The sequence below is a fragment of the Xiphophorus couchianus genome, chromosome 2, assembly GCF_001444195.1.
Source record: "Xiphophorus couchianus chromosome 2, X_couchianus-1.0, whole genome shotgun sequence".
Taxonomy (NCBI): Eukaryota; Metazoa; Chordata; class Actinopteri; order Cyprinodontiformes; family Poeciliidae; genus Xiphophorus; species Xiphophorus couchianus.
The window spans coordinates 33,855,735-33,876,459 of NC_040229.1; the positions used below are offsets into that span (position 1 = coordinate 33,855,735).

General features: G+C 37.9%; 1 protein-coding gene across 1 annotated transcript; it reads left to right on the forward strand.

Moving 5' to 3' along the window:
• The first annotated feature begins 1,834 nt into the window (after positions 1-1,834).
• Positions 1,835-18,913, forward strand: slc7a10b (solute carrier family 7 member 10b). The gene is made up of 11 exons (XM_028035285.1): positions 1,835-2,220; positions 10,543-10,747; positions 11,683-11,834; positions 13,610-13,735; positions 13,820-13,973; positions 14,428-14,551; positions 14,922-15,025; positions 15,108-15,204; positions 16,648-16,797; positions 17,618-17,795; positions 17,880-18,913. The coding sequence occupies exons 1-11, from the start codon at positions 2,004-2,006 to the stop codon at positions 18,008-18,010; spliced, it is 1,638 nt and encodes a 545-aa protein (XP_027891086.1). The 5' UTR covers positions 1,835-2,003; the 3' UTR covers positions 18,011-18,913.
• Positions 18,914-20,725: the final 1,812 nt, after the last annotated feature.

Sequence of the window (20,725 nt, forward strand, 5' to 3'; positions counted from 1 at the left end):
GACAGGTCGAGCAGCATAAATTATCCAGCATCATACTGCTGAAAAGGTGTGATTAGCCCGCCACCAACAAGAAGTCAACACGAGCAGAAAACACCACTGGCGACTCCGTTATAGGAAAACCCCCGTAGAGACTACAAACTCAGCATGAGCAGAAAGGCCACCAGCGAGTTCGATAATTAACCATAGATCAACTTAGCACGAGCAGAGAGCCACTGGTGAGTCAGATAATGAACAGCAAAGTAAGATGGACTCAGCGCAAGCACAGAATCGCCACTGGTGAGTGAGATAAACAAACTATAGAAGAACTCAGCAAGAGCAGAGGCGCCACTGGTGAGTCAGATAAACAAACTGAAGACGGACTCAGCGCGAGCAGAAACGATACAGGTGAGTCAGAAAAAACTACAACAAAGTAAGATCAACTCAGCGTGAGCAGAAACGCCACCGGTGAGTCAAAAGAGCCACAAAAATGAATGTGGCAAATCAAAGCGAACAGTAAACTACTGCTGAGAAAAGAACAAAACTTACCAGTCGTTGCAGCGGCACCCGCAGATCTGGTAAAGGTGAAAACAGCTTGTGCAGCCCCTGGAGGGCGAGACTTACCCGCAGCTCCGACCAAACTTGGTCACGGGGCTACTAGCAACAAGCAGGTAGGACAACAGTGGTACATACAGAAGCAACTAGCTTCACGCGACCACACACCTGTACTCAACACTGTACAGGTGTGTGAGAAGAACAAAGGGATTGAACGCCAGGTGCCATGTGAATATATAGAGTCACGTGGGTCCCCGGCAGATCACAGGTGACTTTGTTGTCAATAGTACTCGACCTGCGCATGCGCAAGAATGATCATTCAGTGTTTGAAGCACGCCTCTGGCGGTCAGTAGGGATCAAATAGAACAAACCATTTCCTGCTGATCCAGTGGGGTTCAGTGCAAATACAGACTTTTGCTTTTTGGTCTAGGAGTGATAACATTTAATTTTTGCAGCTAAAAGCAATTTTTTTAAAACACGATATAAATAATTTTGTAATTGACAAGGCCCCATTTTTTTTTTCCTATTTCTATGAACAAAAAATATATACGGCGCCTCTACGGCTGCTGAGCTCAATCAATGTTGAAGTAGCAGTTCCAAGGGCGGTAAAAAAAACAACAACATGGCTTTAAAGGGAGAATGAAGGGTGTTCACAATCACAAGGTGTTTTCACTTATCATTTGCTCACTTATTTCCTTATTTTCTTTTGTCTGCAGGTAGCCATATCGTGCATAGGTATTGTCGGTTGTCCGTTCAAAATACAGGATACTGAAATCAACTGGTAATTGGTAATTATTAAAACAGGACAAGTAGGATTAATAAACATGCTTCTTAATCCTACTTAAGACATGTTTTCGGACTCTTATATTTGACATTAACTTTTTTAATTGTTGCCTGACTTTATTCTGTTTATTTATTTAGTTCCAACTGTTTGTTTCTATTTCGATTCTCTCATGTCGGACGTAAAATGTAAATGAAGAAATAAAAAAATGCAACTCGGATTAACCATTAAAAAGGGGCATGGCACAGAAATGGACATAATGCCATTCAGTTTCCAATTTTCTAGCTAAAACCTGCAGTGAATTCATAGAGAAAAGAGTTTTTAGAGCTGGAGAAAATCTTAAATGTTGACTTGAGTTGCATATTTCAGCCCCGTGTTTAGGTGTGATATGATGAAAGTGATTTGTCGCATCAGCAGCCAGGATTTTTGTCAGAGCTTTCTAAGTGCTCTCGGTTAAAAGTTCTCCAGCCTTTTTAAGGTTCCTTCACCGATCCCGTGTGAACATGACCCGTTCCAGTCCAGTACCTTCACTGTCCATGAAAACTGTCTGGATGCGGCTGGAAGATGCCTCGGGTTTGGGACGGGTCCCCCTGGGGTTCCTGAACGTATCATGGTGGGTTCTGGGTATTTAACATTCTACCCTGGAGAACGGCCTGTCGTTGCGCAAGCGCGGCTCTTTGAACGTGCATGAATGAGGAGTGAGGAAAGCTCAGGAGCTCTGGGAGTACAGGGACTGAGGCGAACTCAGACCGGATCAGCCATGGAAGGACAGAACTGCAACAACATCTGCTCTTGGACGCATAAACCCGCTACGGACTCCAAGAAGAAGAAAAAGAAAAAGGAAATCCCGGAGAGGGTGACTTTGAAGAAGGAGATCGGGCTGCTGAGTGCCTGCACAATCATTATAGGTGAGGCAGGAAAGCAAGCTGAGTGCTCAGCTGCACTTCTTACTTTATTACTGCAAAGATTTGCCTCACGCTTCTGTTTGGTTCTAACGCTTTTTACCAGGCCTGAAGGGCTAACGGGTACCACACAAGGCCTGTGTGTCTGCTGTGATTTTAACTCATTCCACAGATGAATCTCGTCTGTGACACTGACATTACTAGAACACTTTATTGCACCTCGATTGTTTTTGCTTCATTTAAAATTTGATGAGGATTGACAAAACAGTTTTGGCCGTGACAGTGAAGTATAGGATTTTTTAAAATCTATTTCTCGTTGTTGCATTTTTTAAATTTAGCTTTTTAGTTTATTTTTTTCCCACACTTTAATTTTCCCAGTATGAAAATACAGCAAAACCAAAACAACAAACTCTAGCTCTGACATTCACTGTATAATTTTAATTTCAGTTCATTTTTCTCTGATGTTAAACATTATCAAGTGCTACTGTCTGCATTCCCATCATGTGAAATCTGCCCCTCCCTTTTGCATGAAAAATGAAGGGCTCCCAAATTTGGAAGATCTTTTTTTTATGCTTTATTATACAAGTAATAAAACAATAGAGTTGATCTATTTTCGACCCTAAAAAGTGGTTTGGAGATAGATCTGAGAGGCAGCAAGTAATCCTGTATTTTATTGTTCGCCTGCTAACATTTGCTTCAGACTGATGACTCTCATGGTGGTTCTGATGTTCTGGAGGCTGAATCTGAACTCTGCTGCCAGAATTGGAGTCTGAAATTACAACCACTACTTCAGTAAAGTTTTGAATCAGGGAATATTTTTAAAATTGATAACGTTGAGCTTTGGTGTGAAAACTCAAGGTGGGAACAAACCCAGTATGTGGGTGGAGCTGGAAGGTGTTTTAGTCTCTGATAGATGGACAGCAGGAGGTCGTACATCTCCCTAACACTGTTAAGATAAACGTAGAGCAAACTATAATTTTGGTCTTCAAAGTAACAAATCTCTTTAGAAATACAAATTATCATCCTGAAGACAACCGATGATCTTATATCATCTAATGCAATATTCCTTTGTAAACTTCAGGGTATTTTCACCAGTTTATAACCTTTAGTAAATATTTTAAATGTGAAGCACACAAAATCAAAAATCAAACATAATTTAGGATCTAATCAACAAACTGGTCAATGTTTCTGCTGCTTAAAAGCTTATTTCAAAAATTTTGATTCTGTTATAACAATAAACTCCAGTTCCAGGAGAACAAAAAGTTTCTTTCAAGTCTTTTAGTTCAAATCTATTATAGCTGTATTTGATAAGAATTTTCTTCTACTCAAATTAAATGCAACCAAATATTATGGTGTACCAAAATATTACAAACACTGCAGTATTATTGATCTTTAATTCTTAATACGGAAATCATTTTTTCCCCCAAAGTAGCGTGTAATTACAGCAAAGTGCTTAAAAAAATAAAAATAAATAAATAAATAAAAATCTTATCATCTGTGTGTCAGATGTTTTCAAAACATTAAGTACTAAGGAAACCCGTTTATTTCTACCCATTCATAATTCCCATTGATAATTTTTTTTTTCATGTTTTTTGTCTAAAATTATTCAGTTTTTTAAATATTTATTTCAACACTTAAAGTTAATCAAGTTTACGCTGTGTTTGAAAGTAACCAATCTTAAATTTAAAAACCATTTTTGGCTTGGAAAGTGCTTTACTTTCCCTTTCTCTCCTCCGGCCCCCCATCAGTCCAACTGGTTCTGGTGTTGGTACTTTGGGTTTTCCAAACCGACGCTCATGCAGTGTCCATGTTGCCCTCAGATGAAACAAGCATCAAGCAGTTCAGTGTGGTGCCTTCTTCTCTCACATCTCTGCAGCAGGTTTATCTTTTCCTTCTCCATGCTATTATTAGACAGCAGATCAACAGAGGTCATTAACAGGAGACCAGACAGTGAATGGAAAGGTTTCATCAGTTCTCTGGGGTCAAAGATCAGCAGACATCTTCATGATTCTCTGGATCTTCTCCATCACTTTTATCAGCTGGTGGTGTGGGAGGAGAGAGATCACCTGGTGATCACCTGATGGGAGGACAGGGTGGAGGAGTTCAAGTTAGAGGTTAGATGCCCTGCAGTGAGGCTCAGTCAGGGGAAAGGTTTAGGAGCAAATAAAAATTGATTAGGGTATATATATATATATATATATATATATATATATATATATATATATATATATATATATATATATAGACTGCCTGGCCAAAAAAAAGTCGCCACCAAAAAATGGTCACACTCTCTAATATTTTGTTGGACCGCCTTTAGCTTTGATTACAGCCTGCATTCGCTGTGGCATTGTTTCAATAAGCTTCTGCAGTGTCACAAGATTTATTTCCATCCAGTGTTGCATTAATCTTTCACCAAGATCTTGTATTGATGATGGGAGAGTCTGACCACTGCGCAAAGCCTTCTCCAGCACATCCCAAAGATTCTCAATGGGGTTAAGGTCTGGACTCTGTGGTGGCCAATCCATGTGTGAAAAAGATGTCTCATGCTCCCTGAACCACTCTTTCACAATGTGAGCCCGATGAATCCTGGCATTGTCATCTTGGAATATGCCCGTTCCATTTGGGAAGACAAAATCCATTGATGGAATAACCTGGTCATTCAGTATATTCAGGTAGTCAGCTGACCTCATTCTTTGGGCACACAATGTTGCTGAACCTAGACCTGACCAACTGCAGCAACCCCAGGTCATAGCACTGCCCCCACAGGCTTGTACAGTAGGCACTAGGCATGATGGGTGCATCACTTCACCTGCCTCTCTTCTTACCCTGATGCGCCCATCACTCTGGAACAGGGTAAATCTGGACTCATCAGACCACATGACCCTCTTCCATTCCTCCAGAGTCCAATCTTTATGCTCCCTAGCAAACTGAAGCCTTTTTTTCTGGTTAGCCTTACTGATTAGAGGTTTTCTTACGGCTACACAGCTGTTCAATCCCAACCCCTTGAGTTCCCTTCGCATTGTGCGTGTGGAAATGCTTTTGCGTTCACAATTAAACATACTCCTGAGTTCTGCTGTTGTTTTTCTTCGATTTGATTTGACCAAACGTTTAAGTAATCGCCGATCATGATCATTCAGGATTTTTTTCCGACCACATTTCTTCCTGGAAGACGATGGTTCCCCACCATCCTTCTAGGTTTTAATGATGCGTTGGACAGTTCTTAACCCAATTCTAGTAGTTTCTGCAATCTCCTTAGATGTTTTCTCTGCTTGATGCATGCCAATGATTTGACCCTTCTTAAACAGACTAATGTGTTTTCCACCACCAGAGGATGTGTCTTTTGCTATGGTTGTTTAAGAAATGAGGAGTTACTCATTGCATCAGGTGGGGTTAAATAACTTGTTGCCAGCTGAAAGATAATCGCCTATGCAGTACTTATCCAACAGGAGGCTTGTACCTATTTGCTTAGTTAAATCCAGGTGGCGACTTTTTTTTGGGCCAGGCAGTGTATACAGTATATATATACAGTACAGACCAAAAGTTTGGACACACCTTTCTAATTCAATGGGTTTTCTTTATTTTCATGACTATTTATAAGGCAAGAAATCCCACTTATTAACCTGACAGGGCAGGTTGACCTATGAAGTGAAAACCATTTCAGGTGACGACCTCTTGAAGCTCATCAATAAAATGCAGAGTGTGTGCAAAGCAGTAATCACAGCAAAATGTTGCTACTTTGAAGAAACTAGAATATAAGGGCTATTTTCAGTTGTTGTACACTTTTTTGTTTAGTGCATATTTCCACATGTGTTATTCATAGTTTTGATGCCTTCAGTGTGAATCTACAATATCAATAGTCATGAAAATAAAGGAAACTCATTGAATTAAAAGGTGTGTCCAAACATTTGGTCTGTATTGTACATATACGTATATACTGTGTGTGTGTGTATATATATATATATATATATATACACACTACTACTACTACTACTATATATACAGAATATAGTAGTAGTAGTTAGTTAGTTAGTAGTTTGGTTAAAGTTAGGATTAGTAATAAACTAGTCATTGCTAGGACAAGAGTGACTAAAATGAATAGAAATCAATACAAAGTCCTGATGTAGAAACATATAAACTTGTGTGTTTGACAGAAAAAGAGAAAGGATTATAAAATGAAAAACAAAAAACAAACTTCACCTCTCCTATCATCTAATCATTGATTTTCCTGTTTAATCCAATCTGCTGCTGTATTCTAAAAAGGTGCTGAGTGATCTCCAGCTCCCAGCCGCAGTTAGAGCCTCAGAGGTAGACGTTTTACAAGGAGCCTCGGTCACTGAGGATAAGGAAACAGGAAAGGTCAGAAGGCAGTGCTGACCAGGTGCAGGACTCTGCTTTAACAGGGCTTTTTACCCGTATGCTGTTTTTTATTAAATTTTTATTCAATGTGAATCTACTGCATTGACATCAGTGGTGGAGATCCCCCAAAATAGTAACTATTGTAATAATGTCCTTTTGATGCAGATTTATGTCCTGAAAAGTATTAATATTATTATTATTTCTATTATTATGAAGACTGCCTAAACTACTTAGATTTATTATTAACTCATAATTAGTTACAGCTTAGAATAAAACAAACTGGATAATTTATTATCTCCAAATAACAGTTATAACATTCCTAAAAATAAATTTGTAATTACAATAGGATAAATCTAACCTTAGTAATAAAGTTAAAAAAAATGCTTTGATGATTATTTCTGATTTAGAATTTTTTCTCTCCAAAACAAACATGATGTTGGAAAAACTCTTTTGTGGGCTGAGCAGCACAGACATGTACTGTATGTAAATAAAACCCTTGAAAATCTTGCCACAAATTCCTCTTACGTGTCAGAGTATTTTGCTCATTGTTTTTTATTTGACATGATTTGTCGGATCTGATTTTTGACATTTGAAGAGAAGAAGTTTATTTGAACACTTTAATGACTTATCAAAATGTCCCAGTAATGTTTGAGGCACGTATGCAAAACCAAAGCAGTCACTTTCAATAGGACTGCATGGTATTGAAAAAATTTATATTTAATTTTTTTAACTCTACAATATATATTGTGTTATTAAAAAAATACAAGTTATGCTGCTCATCTTGTATCTCCTGCCCTGATCTTACCTCTTTTTGTGAATGTTACAAGTATGTATTTTTTTCTGTGTTGATTAATGAAGTGGACAGTCTCTGCTGTCCAACTGGACAACAAGTCTGTTGCCGCTGCATCATACTCACCATCTGAGAGCTTTACTCTTCTGCTTTGCATTTCTCATGCAGTTCCAGGTTGGTAGCTTAAGGAAAAAAGTAGTTTGATCACTACTTTTAAAACCATCTTTGGAAAAAGTATTAATGGGTACCAGCCAGGTGAAGCATGAGAGCATATCTTATATCTTTCTGCCATTTGGAACTTTTCTCATATGGAATAACACTTACAAAAGCTTCCGAAATGTTTTTTTTTTTGCTTTGGACAACATTCAGATTTGGCTTTACATTTGTTGAACTAAAGTGTATGGTGAAGATTTAAATGTTCATATAAATTAGTAATATTACCTCTCTTAAATTGGTGCAAGGCACTATCAACACGGAACACACGTTTGGTCAATATCATCCGTCTTGCAGCCAAAATCATTCCAAAACTGACATTGTGTTTGTTTTCGGCACCAACTCTTTGGTTTTGGTAATTGTCGCTTGCTTGTTGCTCATTTTTCAATATTATAACCAGCAACTCTCTCCATGTGTAGGTCTGCTTCGACAAACTGATTTAAGAAAGATTGTGATTGGTAGATTGCTGCACACAGTGTGTGTCAGATACCCTTGAAATTATATGAGAACACGGTGAGTTTATTTTTCTCCTAATTTACAGCTGCAATGTAACTATTGTGCAGGTACATTGTCATGATGATGCTCAAATGATATACTGTGCAGCTCTAATTTATAAAGTATTGTTTGTTTAAAGTAGCATTTCACATTTGCATTAATGATTCTGAATCTGTTCATCATAGTGTCATGAAAAGCACCGTTGTCATGCAGTTAACAATATTAGAATACTATTTTGATGAAATGAGGCAGTCACTTCCCACCTCTCCAGACCAGAGTGTGTGCTTTATGTCTGCTTATGTAAGAGCCGTGTGTGCCACTTGGCTGCCTTCTGCTGCGCTACTGGTAGTGCTGTAGCCTGAATTTGTATGACCTACCGGCACTCTTCTGTGCATACTGAGAATTTATTGAAGAGTGTCCTGATTAATAGCCTCTACATTCCTTCCTAAATCCTAGTGTGAGTGTTGCTTAGGAAATTCCCACAGTCATGGAAAACTCCTTCGAATGATAATGATTGATGTAAATTGTGAAGCAGTTTGGTCAAGTGTTGTATGAATAAATTTGACTTTGACAACAAACAAATCCACTTAGAATTAGCATGTGCTGAACCACATGACAGCCTTTTGGACAAACATCCATAAATTGAATTATGCTAAACATTATATCCACATGGCTCTAAAGTCACAGTAAAAAACACACACACAGTTTTAAGGTTTTAGTGTATACACGACTTGGTTTTCACCAGGTTAAATTTTTTCACAGTAAACCTTTTAAACTTTACTGTTCCCCGAAGAGCTTTTGTGCATGTTGCTCAGACAAATGAACAAAACAATAACAATACCACTTGAATTTATTTATATTTTCTCCCATGAAAAGCACAAAATTGAATGTGTTTTCTTGAGATTTTAAGGAATTTTAAGGGATAAATAAACATTATATAGTACTTGATTGTGACTTTAAATTTCATTAGAATTATATAGCACCAATTGACAACATAAATCTTCTTGAGGCATGTTACAAAAAATATAATTTCATTTCAATCACACATACACTTCAGGAATGAAGGAAAGTAGTATGGTTTAATACTGGCCTAGTAAACTCAGCCCCTTCTCCTGTGCTACTTGCTTCGTACAGAGTAAGTGAGAATTTTTTTTTTAGCAGGGCTGCACAGGAAGGCAATGGCCAGGCTAATTTAATTCAGCTTTTTATAGCTTCTGCTGAGGCAGTGCCTACTTGTCTTTCAATTCCAAATTAAACAAGTTTAAAACCAAGTCAAAGGGGGGTAAATAATCAAATTTTAAAAAACTATTCTTATTAACTGAGCAAAAAAAATAATGAATGTGTTTTATTTAACTTAAATCCATCCATCCATTTTCTGTACACCTTTGTTGCTACTGGGATCGGGAGGGGTGCTAGTGCCTATCTCCAGCAAACGTTTTGGGTGAACATCCTGTACATCCTGGACAGGTTGCCAGTCTGTTGCAGTTTAACATAAAATCTCTACCATAAACTATTTTAACAGTTAAAGATGTGATAACTAGCTTTATGCTGACCTATAGAAATCTGACTGGATCAGTAGGATTATGTTAGCAAAATCTGGTTAACTCATTCCCCTTTTTAAAAATGGACCAATTCCATGAATTACTGTCTGAAGAGAAGGGCCAGGAATCACATTTTATTCAAGTTTTTTGATTTGTCCAGGGCCAATTTTTACAGCTCTTTTAATATCTTATATCTCTTTGGACCTTTGTCTATCTTTGTGTGATTATGTCACACAAAGATAATCTAAGAAAACTTAGAGACCCAAGTAAACTTGACATATTATGATTTTACCACTTTCATGTCAGACCATAATTTGATTAAGCATCTGTTTTTTGTTTTTGTCTAACATCTTCCAGCTCCATTTTGTTGCTTGTTGTAACCACCAGGGGGTCAAGTGCAAATGATCTGTGACGTGTGATTGATAGGAGTAGAGCTGCATGGCCATTTATTGTGGCGTGCATTGACCTTGTTACAGTCTAATGAACTTCTGCACCTTATTTTCTTTCTTTCCATAACAGGGTAAATGACCTTTTCCTATAGACTATAGGTCATTTTATAGCACACATTCTCATTTGGTTTTCTTTGTGCTGTATGTATTGCAAGCTTATTAAACATGACACAGAAGCCTGAGCCCAACTAGGTCACGATCAACAATTTAAAAGATTTAGGCCTTTTTGGGGTCAGGCCATAAATCTGTAATTGGGAGACACTGACTATAAATATGGTGTCTCACTGTTTCAATCCCATCATATTTCTGTTTTAAACATAATAGAAAAAATGCTTTTCAAAAACAGCTATTTTCATCAGTATTATCTTTTGATTTGGCATTAACATGTGATGTTAAACTTGATAAAAAGATCCAAGACTGCACAGGACGGTCTGGAAAACAAACCCCTTTGGGTCTGCTACATTGACTTTCTTTGTTTCCCCAGGAAACATCATTGGCTCTGGGATTTTTATTTCTCCAAAGGGGGTCCTGGAGCACTCTGGTTCAGTGGGTTTGGCTCTGGTGGTGTGGGCACTGGGTGGCTGTGTCGCTGCTCTAGGCTCAATGTGCTACGCTGAGTTGGGTGTCACCATTCCCAAATCTGGCGGTGACTACTCCTATGTGACAGAGATATTTGGTGGGCTGACAGGGTGAGTAAAAGCTTTCCTTCACTTCACACTGCAGTCAAGAAAGTTAATTTATCATAAAGGTTTTCTGTTAGACCTTTACATACTACTTTCAAAATGTTGTTTTTAAGAGAAATGTACTTTTCACTTTCTAACAAATTAGGTGATGTCATGATTTGTGGTTTTGTAGTTCAGACCCAGAAGCAGAGAGGTGAGGCAGCAGCTTAGTATGATGATTTAATGAAGGAACAAACACAAACCCAGGCAGCACAGAAGAGCAGTAGCAAAAGCTCTGAGTCTGGTAGCAACTGGTAAATTACTTAAACAACTGACGCAAGACAAATGTCAGTGGACGGTAGACATGACAAAAGACAATATAGACAAGGACCTGACAGAGAACAAGAGACACAGGTGGGTATAAATACATAGGGGGTAATCAAGGGAATCAGACATAGCTGGGATCAATCAAGGGTAGAGAGGACAACACGGAGACTCAACTGACACAGAATGCTAAATAAACACACAGAAAACTCAAATCCTTACAGGTGACAACTTTGACATTTTGCTTGAACTTCAAATAATTCCCCCAAAACAGTAGAGACCTTATGTCTTACCTCATTGTTAATTAATCTTAACTGGTATAAAAACCAATGAGATGATGTAAGACTGTAACACCAAAAATGTTTTTTAGTAATGTTCGATTGGATTGAGGATTTAGGGACGACCTTTGCAATTTCTCATTTAAATGTGTGGACCTAAAACAAAACAAAAAAATCTGTTTGGAAATTCAATGCTGATATATTGGTCAGTGTTGATCCAAGCATTTAATTTGCTTTTTGATGATCTAGAGGCCAATACAGAAACTGCGTTTTTGTGTAGAAATTCCATTAAAGTTCTCCTTATCTTTTGGTGAGTTTTTAATTTTGTCCCATGTCACCAGGGTTTCCTGTCTCTTTCAGGTTTCTGTTGTTGTGGAGCGCAGTCCTCATCATGTACCCAACAACCCTTGCTGTTATTGCCCTTACTTTCTCCAGCTATGTGCTGCAGCCTGTCTTCCAAAACTGTGCTCCTCCATACATGGCAACACGACTTTTATCTGCAACGTGTCTTTGTGAGTGTTTTTACCTTAAGATTTATAGTTCATTCTCATGTATTGGTGAATCAAGACACCTGGTGTTGGGAGTTTCAGACTGGTACAGAGGACACTTGGGATTGATCAAATGTTGAGATATACTGACTAGTTCTGTAATGCTGATGATGCTGGTAAAAAAAAACTTGAAATATTTTGTTGTTGACAAGTTGGGAGTACACTTCCAACATTACTTCATTAATTAATTTACTTAATTTTTTGTATCCATTGTGATTGCTTCTTTTGTTTTTGCCCTTTGAGATCAAAAGATATATAGGGCATTATAAATAAAATATATTATTATTATTACTGAAGTATTGACATTTTGCTAGGATGTTGTTTTTTAGGATTCTGATTTTTCAGCTGAGTTAAAATATTTCTCCAAGCTTTAAAGATCAATCATTTACCTGTGTCCTGGTTGAAGATCTCCAGTCTCGCTCGTCATTGGTTGTCCTCCTGCAGCAGATCTACTAAACTCAACCGCAATCTGGATCACACCCCCTCTCCAAGCCTCATATCCACCAGAACTCCCTATAAGAGATCTTACTTTTGAAATAGTACTAACATATCTTCCTGAGTTGTAAACTTTATGATCTTGAAGTGTGGCAAAGGGGACTTGTGTTTTGTTACTTCCTCCTTTAATGGAAGTAGTTTGGTTGTATGGTGCTGATGGGTCTATTTTCACTCTGAAAAGCAAGGCCACCATGAGCGGGAGCTGGGCAGTGCTGCTGGCTGTGATGGACGAGTTGAAGCAATCATGCCTTCCCTCATTCTGCTGTTTCCCACATTCCTGCCGTCAGTAGCAACTGGCTTTAGCTCCCGCTGCCCATTGTACCAGTGCAATGAAACCACATCCTGGATCTGATAACATTCAAAAACACTCCAAATAGTTGTTGTGCAGACTTTTAATAACTGCTCATTATTAAAAGCAGTTTTAATATCGAGTAGGTAATACCTGATATTACCATGTATTGAAAGAAAGCAGAAACACAAAAATGTGACAAGATCTTGATGTGAAATCCTGCTTTTTGTGCACTGGCAGCTGTAAATAATTTATTCTGTCATTAAAGTGATGAACATTATTTGGGAAAATTGCGTTATAGTTTTGTCCTAACGCTGGTAAGCTCCAAGCTGTGCAAAGTCTGTCTTCCAGCACAGTGCTTTTTGTGTGCTCTCACTGACTTATTCCTCAGACTGCCTCCTTACCAGTCAGTCATGTAGTTTTTACCTTCATAACAATTATCTTTCTTCCATCATCAACATGATATTTAAAAATAAATATACTTTTCCTGCTATAAATTTGCAAGGCACTCAATGGTACATGGATTGAACCTAAAGAGCACTTTTCCAATCATTTTGACCACTCAAAGCACAAAGTTTACACTAGAGTCACATTCACCCATTCACCCCAACAAATGCTCGGACATTTATACACTGATCATTAGGTCACTTGGGGTTAAGTGCCTTGCCCAGGGGCACATCAACATGTGGCAGGAGGAAGCTGAAATAGAACCTACAGCTTTCTCATCATAGACCACTACTCTACCCACTGAGCCACAGTCGCCCCACAGTAACTAGACTTGAATGTTTGAATGCCAGTCACTTGAAAATACAATACAAAGTACAAAATATTAGAACCTATTTTGTGGAAAGACTATATGTCTCTCAACTCTCAAACATGTAAAAGAAGAAGGTTAAATTATAAATTATTTTGCCTGTAATAAAGACCAGTTTTCTTGCCTCACTTTGTCTTTCAGTATTGCTGACCTGGGTGAACTGCTCCAGTGTCCGTATGGCCACCAGAATCCAGGATGTTTTCACAGTGGGAAAACTTATGGCTTTGTGTCTAATCATTGTTGTGGGTCTGGTACAGATCTTCAATGGTACAACTTTCACAATGGACACCCTTCTACTGCATCCATGTGATTTAAAACTCCAAATAAATTAATGTTGGTATTTTTTCATAGGAAACTATGAAGCACTGACTACTAAGGTGGCCTTTTCCATGGACAGGACACCATCCGTTGGACAGGTTGCTCTGGCATTCCTGCAGGCCTCCTTTGCCTTCAGTGGGTGGAACTTTCTCAATTACGTTACTGAAGAGGTGGTTGACCCCAGACGGTGAATATTTTCCATTCTAAATACATTGTAGAATTTTCTCTTATTGGGCTTTCCTTCTTGCACTGTTATTGTTAGAAGATATTTGACCTTTTATGGACATTTATATAAATCTCTTAAATATAATGAACAGAATGTAGGAAGATATGTAATGTTGTTGATTCCAGTTTACGGTTCATCTTATAGAGGTCTAGCTAATTTTCCTAATTAATGCAAATATTTGGTTTATTTATTCTATTCTTCTGATGGAATGGCGTAGTGGCAGTGATTAAACCCCAATACTGATAAACACAAATTTAAATGTCATGTTTAAATAATAATAATATGATAGCATTTCTCAGCTACTACTACAGCTAATCGTCTTCATTTACCTTCTGTCTTTTTATTGAAAAAGATTTGTATTAATACATTGTTTTTGCATTCATTCTACTGCTCTGTATGACGTAAACTTGGTAAGGAATCTACCTCGCGCCATCTACATCTCCATTCCACTGGTGACGTTTGTGTACACGCTCACCAACATCGCCTACTTTTCTTCCATGTCACCCGAGGAGCTGCTATCCTCCAATGCTGTGGCTGTTGTGAGTAACATCATGGACTGAAAACCCCCATTTGTGAATTTATACAAACTATAAAAATTGTTTTCATGTCAGCTAATTTTGACGACAAATAGTATAAATAAAGATTCCTTCAGAATTTTTTGATTTTCTTCATCAAGTTAAATCGAATTTAAGGTCTGTGCTTATAAATATGCCTGCCTCCACAACTTATCATGAAATGGCAAAAGGTAAGAGACAAAAAGTGATTTAGAGGCTGGAGGAGCAAACTCAGCAATTTTACATCATAGTAGCACTGGACTGTAATCCTGTAATACTCACATCAACCCTCCTGATCCCGTTCAGTCATTGCTTCTGCTCTCCAGGAATCGCTGACTGTTGTTTCTCTACTCAGACATTTGGTGAGAAACTGCTTGGAGCCTTTGCTATCATTATGCCCATCTCAGTGGCTCTGTCCACCTTTGGGGGAATCAATGGTTACCTGTTCACCTCTTCAAGGTACAAATGACAACATTTCCTGCCTCATCTAACTTCTGATGCATCGTAAGCCCAGCTGCTGATGGCCTGTATGACTTTGCAGGTTGTGTTTCTCAGGAGCTAGAGAGGGACATCTTCCCAGCCTGCTAGCTATGATTCACTACAAGAAATGTACGCCCATCCCAGCCCTCCTGGTTTGCGTATGTATAGTAACACAATCACATCATGGGTTTCCTTTTATGTGTCTAAAGTCTGCACTTTGAATGAGCAGTATGTGTTTTGTTTGAAAGCAGCTGGACTTTAATGCATCTATTAACATGCACTAGCCACCTTTTTAGGTAGACATTGTAAACATTACACAGCTGCTGCAGGTTCAAACCTCTTGTTCAGTCAAGTTAAATAAGCCAGTTTAAGATGATATGACCTCTGTGACATGCCACTTTATCCTGATGGAGGTGAGGTCGCAATCAGAAAATGGGTGGACTGTGTTGAGGGTTTTACAAGATCAGCAGCAACACTCTGTGATGGTTAAGTAATTCTCAGATTCCACAATGAGCCCCAAAGCGTCCCAGCAATAGCCTGAACTGTTAAGACAAGGCAGGATGGAGCCATGGTTCCAAGGTCATCACTGACTTTATTAATCTGGCCGAGCAAGAGCAACAGTTATTTTTCAATGATGGCCACTGCTTACTAAAAGCCCACATTCTTCTCAGCAACACATTATTTGTCCACACAACTGGCACTCATTTTATATTTTCTCTTTTTTTGGACCATTCTTGTCACCGTCTTCAATAACTCTGTGAAGAATCTGAATTAATGAGCGACAACAACATTTAATTTTCCTTTGGGATTAATAAAATATTTTTGAATTGAATTTGAACTATAATGTTTCCTTACTTCCACCAACTGAACTAGAGTGTGGACAGTAAATGAACATGAACTTTTTTTAATGACAAATAATGTCACTAAATGTTTTTAAAGCAGTTCTTACTGATTTTGAGAAGGAATCACATGGCTGTAAATGTTTTAACTGAAGGATCTTTTAATTCCTTTATGACGGCGTTAACATTTCTGTTTTTCTGTTTTGCTGTGAATGTTCTGTAATCTCTGTGTGTGGCTGTCAGTCTTGGCCAGGATTCTCTAGTAAAAGAGATTTTTGATCTCAGTGGGATTTTCCTGGTGAAATAAAATATTTAAATAATATTAAGTTATTTAGTTGAACTAAATTTTCTCTATTAGATTTGTATTTTTGAAAAATAAAATGATTCTGCCCTTCATGCTTAAGATGTTTCATCATTTTAAAACACCTGATTTTGAGGAATGGAGTTCAGCTAAAGCTTGTTCATCACCCATCAATTGAAATTAGGTTTGCTGAAGCAGAGAAGCATCTAAGACATGCAAGGCTATGTGGCTTGAGGAACAGGGTTGTAAAATACATTCTGCTTTTCATTAAGGTTTTCTATCTGAATGTTCTTTTGTTTTACATATTCCTTATTTACTGGCTAATTCATGATGTTTTAAATAAGACCATCTTTTGGGTATTGTTTTGAAAAGGGTTAAAGAACAATGTGTTGTGAGGTGCTTTAGGTCAGTAAGTAAATTGCTCCTCATCAAATCATCATGTCATGGTTGTTTTTTGACAGTGTGCTGCCACTATTGTTATACTGTGCATCGGAGAAACCCACAACCTGATCAACTACGTCTCCTTTATCAACTATCTGTCATACGGTGTCACCATCGCAGGTCTGCTGTGGTACCGTTGGAAGAAACCTAACTTATATCGACCTATTAAGGTACAATCAACAAACTAAACAAGTTAGTGCAGGATAAATCTCTTCACTAAAGTCTGCCTGTGAGTTTGATGCTATGCCGGAAATTCCCTGAGCTGTAAATATCATCCTCCACTGCAAAGAGAGAAGAGCTGAGCTGAATGAGGTGGCTGCTAATGTTAATTCAGCACAAACTGAATGGCTTCCTCCTCTGCCATTACTAAAACTAAAGGCAAACTACAATTCTAAAACAGCACAGAAAATCAATGTCTTTGTTCTCAACTTCTCCTTCTGTTCCCTGATTGACCAGGATGAAATTCTACCAGAGAAATTCCCTTCAATGGGAGAAAGCCCAGACTGAGCAGTGAAGTGAGATGAGAATTTAGAGAAATTGCATAGGAAGGCAATAGCCAGGCTAGGGATTGGTTACTGTAATGCCAATGTAGACTTTTCTGTTAATTATTGAGAAGAGTACAAATTATCTATGTTACTTCTCTGGTTATAAATAAAATCAGAGAACGTTTTTGTTGTTGGTTTTAAATGATACCCCTTGTATTTTCTTATTATTCTTTGGGAGATGCCTGTGCCAATTCCAGAGAAAAGGTCTATTTTAAAGAAATGTAAATATAAATCTGCCAGGGGTATAAATAATTTTGCGTTTAACTGTATGACATCCAGAGATATAACAGGCTGTTTTGACGTAATCATGCATACATTTAAAAAAAGTAACTTTTAATTCATAATCTTTTGCTCAAAAAACTAGATCAGGGCCTACCTCACTTAACAGTTCCATGGCCAACTATCTGCTGTTCTTTAAACAAATTTCCCTGGTATTCTCTCCCAGGTAAACCTGCTTGTCCCCGTGTCCTACCTTATGTTCTGGGCATTGCTACTGGGATTTAGCCTGTACTCAGAGCCAGTCGTTTGTGGTGTTGGTTTGGTCATCATGCTTACCGGTGTTCCTGTCTATTTTCTGGGTGTGCACTGGAAAGAAAAACCAAAGTGTATCGACAATTTTATTGGTGAGTTTGTAGAAACTGAGACATTTTGATTATTGCTCTTACTAATGCAACTAATACAAAACTCTGCCCCGTGTTTCCCTCCAGAATGGGCTACATCTGTGGGCCAGAAGTTGTGTTTCGTGGTCTTTCCTCAGATTGACCCTATTGAGATTGCCAGTCATTCAGAATGGACTGATCGGTCATCCGGCAGAAAAGGTTTCTCTGGCAGATCGTAAAGGTTCCCTTTCTGAACATGTGAAGATTTGTGTTCTTGCTCCTATTTTAAAATTGCCGTTGTTTATGTTGAGGTGTTCTATACTACAATGAAAGTCTCCAGTCTGATTTCTGATCCTGATAAATCAGCTTTTCATCTAATATTCAAGTGAACATGCCTGCTGTTCTGTTTGATGTGTGAATTTTGAAATTTCATGTATTGTCTTTTGAGGATCAACGTGTAAAAATCTAATGGCCTTTGTTACCCTTTCATTCTTCTACAGAACCCTGATTGACTGACATTAGGTAATCATGTCTTTTAGTTATATTTAGGGTTTCATTGTGCTCTAAAGTCTTTTCAACCAGATCAAAACCAATGAAAAGGAAAAAAAAATTAGGCACCGTTTATTTTTAAAAGCAATTAAAACCCCACAAAAATGTACTTTGTTTCTCCCACTCCATTCCTCTGCTACCTGACCCCTTTGTTAATGTGTTTCATAAAAAGTGCCATATACTGTAAAATACCCTTTCCCCCTCACACACACACTTTCTGTTTAACTTTATGTTTATGTTTCAGATCATCAGGTGAACATCAAACAAAGCCTCAGTAAATGCTAATATATATATATTTATAATCAAGGGAGGAAGAGCAATTCAAATGTGACAAAGTAACTGCCCCCAGTCTCTAAACACTGATTTTGCCCTTCTTATTGGCACCAACTGAAATCAAGCCCTTATGGTAACTGTCAATATTTCTTTATATTGATATGGACAAATTGTTGAGGCCTGTATAATTTTGCAACCTTAGCTCTGTTCTTTCTTAACCAGTACATTAATTGAGGATTTTACAAGGAGGGGAATTACATTTTTTAACAAAGGTTTGGAAAGCTTTTTTCCTCAATAAATAAAGTCCTGATTTAAGAGTTTTTTGTTTTTACTTAGTTTATCTTTATCTGACATTAAAATGTGGTCAATGAGCTGAACAGTTAGGTATTACAAAAAGCAACATATAAGAATTGTGTTGCAGGTAACACTCACATTACGATGCTTTGTCATAGCATTGAAATGTGAGCTTCTGGTTTTGTCAAGCAACCCTTTAGATCTACTGCAGCCTGACATATCTCACAGATACAGCAGCAACACCGTAGTCCAAATGAGCAGAAGCCAAGTTAGGACTAAAGGCACTTTGTAGTACATTTGGTGCTGGAGGACATTCATTCTTGTTCATGTCGCCACATCTTTGGCCTGGACTGAAATATTTCAAAGACTACAGAAAAATGTGGCATTTTGTATAGTTCTCAAGAGTTTAATAATCATAATAATGTAAATATCCAGTCACTTGGCACCTTTTATCAATCTCACTTTGAACTCACTCCAGACTAGCAGACTAACGTTAGGGTGAACATAGCTTTGACATCCAACTGCTGTTACTTGTCCCAGACAGATAAAACATGTACAGGTTTCACTTTTTCAAAAATGCCAATATAATTACTCTCAGGGAGAGCTTGAATGAAACTGGATTTTGGTCAGATGTTATGGTTAACTTTTTGCTTGTCTTTTGGTTACATTTTTGGCAGTTCTTCAAAAATAATTTCAGAATCTAGAGCAATTTCCAGACTTGTGAATTGCAGTTTTAACTTTGCAACTCAATTTTTCAGCTTAGTGAAGCTGAAATATTTAAAAGACTTGTATCTTGTCATGTAGTTGTCAGTTAAACTGTTGATCAGTTATTAACTATAGCTTTTCCCAACAGTTTAGTTTTTTTTAATTGTTTTAATTAACATGTCAATGAACTTACTCACATGTTAAAACACTGTGCAAATGGTATGAAATAGCATACTGGTTTTTAATATTTTTACAAATAAAATCTAAGATGTGTAGCGTACATTTACATTTAGCCCTTCTGAGTCATACTTAAAAACTATTTTGGGACTTGCTGCAGTTTAACTTCTTACAATTTCTGGAATTGTAAAGAAATCTGGTAGAATTTTACCTGGGTTAGACAAAAGTTATTCACGAAGCACCTTAGGTGTTATGAGAGCTCCTGATGTGACTAAATGTTAGGGGCAGTGAGGAGGACTTCTTCAGCATAATCCCTCCAAACTTATATGTCCCTCTGGGATTTCTGTGTTCATAGTTTATATGCGGTTTGTTTTCTGCAACACATTGTGTCCAAAAAGCTAATTAATTTTTTTTGTATATTTGTAATTTTTTAATAACTTAATTTTTTTATTTTAAATTTAGTTTGTTTTTTGTCATTTTGAATCCACAAAATACTTTTTTGGGGCCAGAATAAAGTATTGCACAAATTACATACCTGCAAATCAGTGTGACTTCTGCTGTTGTTTTTGGGAGACCAGTTCAGAGAGGCGTGGCTTCACCTTGGCAAGTGCATCTTCAGAGCAAAGTCTGTTCATTTTCTTCTTTTTTTTGCTCGACATATTTAGTATAGATTAAAATATTAAGAAAGAAACCACGCGACGTACAACTACGACAGCTGCTGATACTTCGCGCACTAAATTCCCCGCAGCACTGATTGGCCGAGCAATGTAACATGATCCTCTGCAGCAAGTGATGGCCAAGCGGGGCGTGTCATCACGACTTTACACAAGTGTGTCTTTACCTCCGCGGCAGAGGCTCCGCCGAACCCCTGAGACCGACTCACCGAACCCCTGGGGTTCGATCGAACCCAGGTTAAGAACCACTGATCTAAACACTTTGTTTTACATGTGAATGTA

Bases quoted from the DNA above. Each gene is read 5' to 3' on its own strand.
- slc7a10b (XM_028035285.1), top strand. From the start codon at position 2,004: ATGAGGAGTGAGGAAAGCTCAGGAGCTCTGGGAGTACAGGGACTGAGG. The intron at 14,552-14,921 runs GTGAGTAACATC...TTCTCTACTCAG, and splicing joins CCTCCAATGCTGTGGCTGTT to ACATTTGGTGAGAAACTGCT. The intron at 15,205-16,647 runs GTATGTATAGTA...GTTTTTTGACAG, and splicing joins TCCCAGCCCTCCTGGTTTGC to TGTGCTGCCACTATTGTTAT.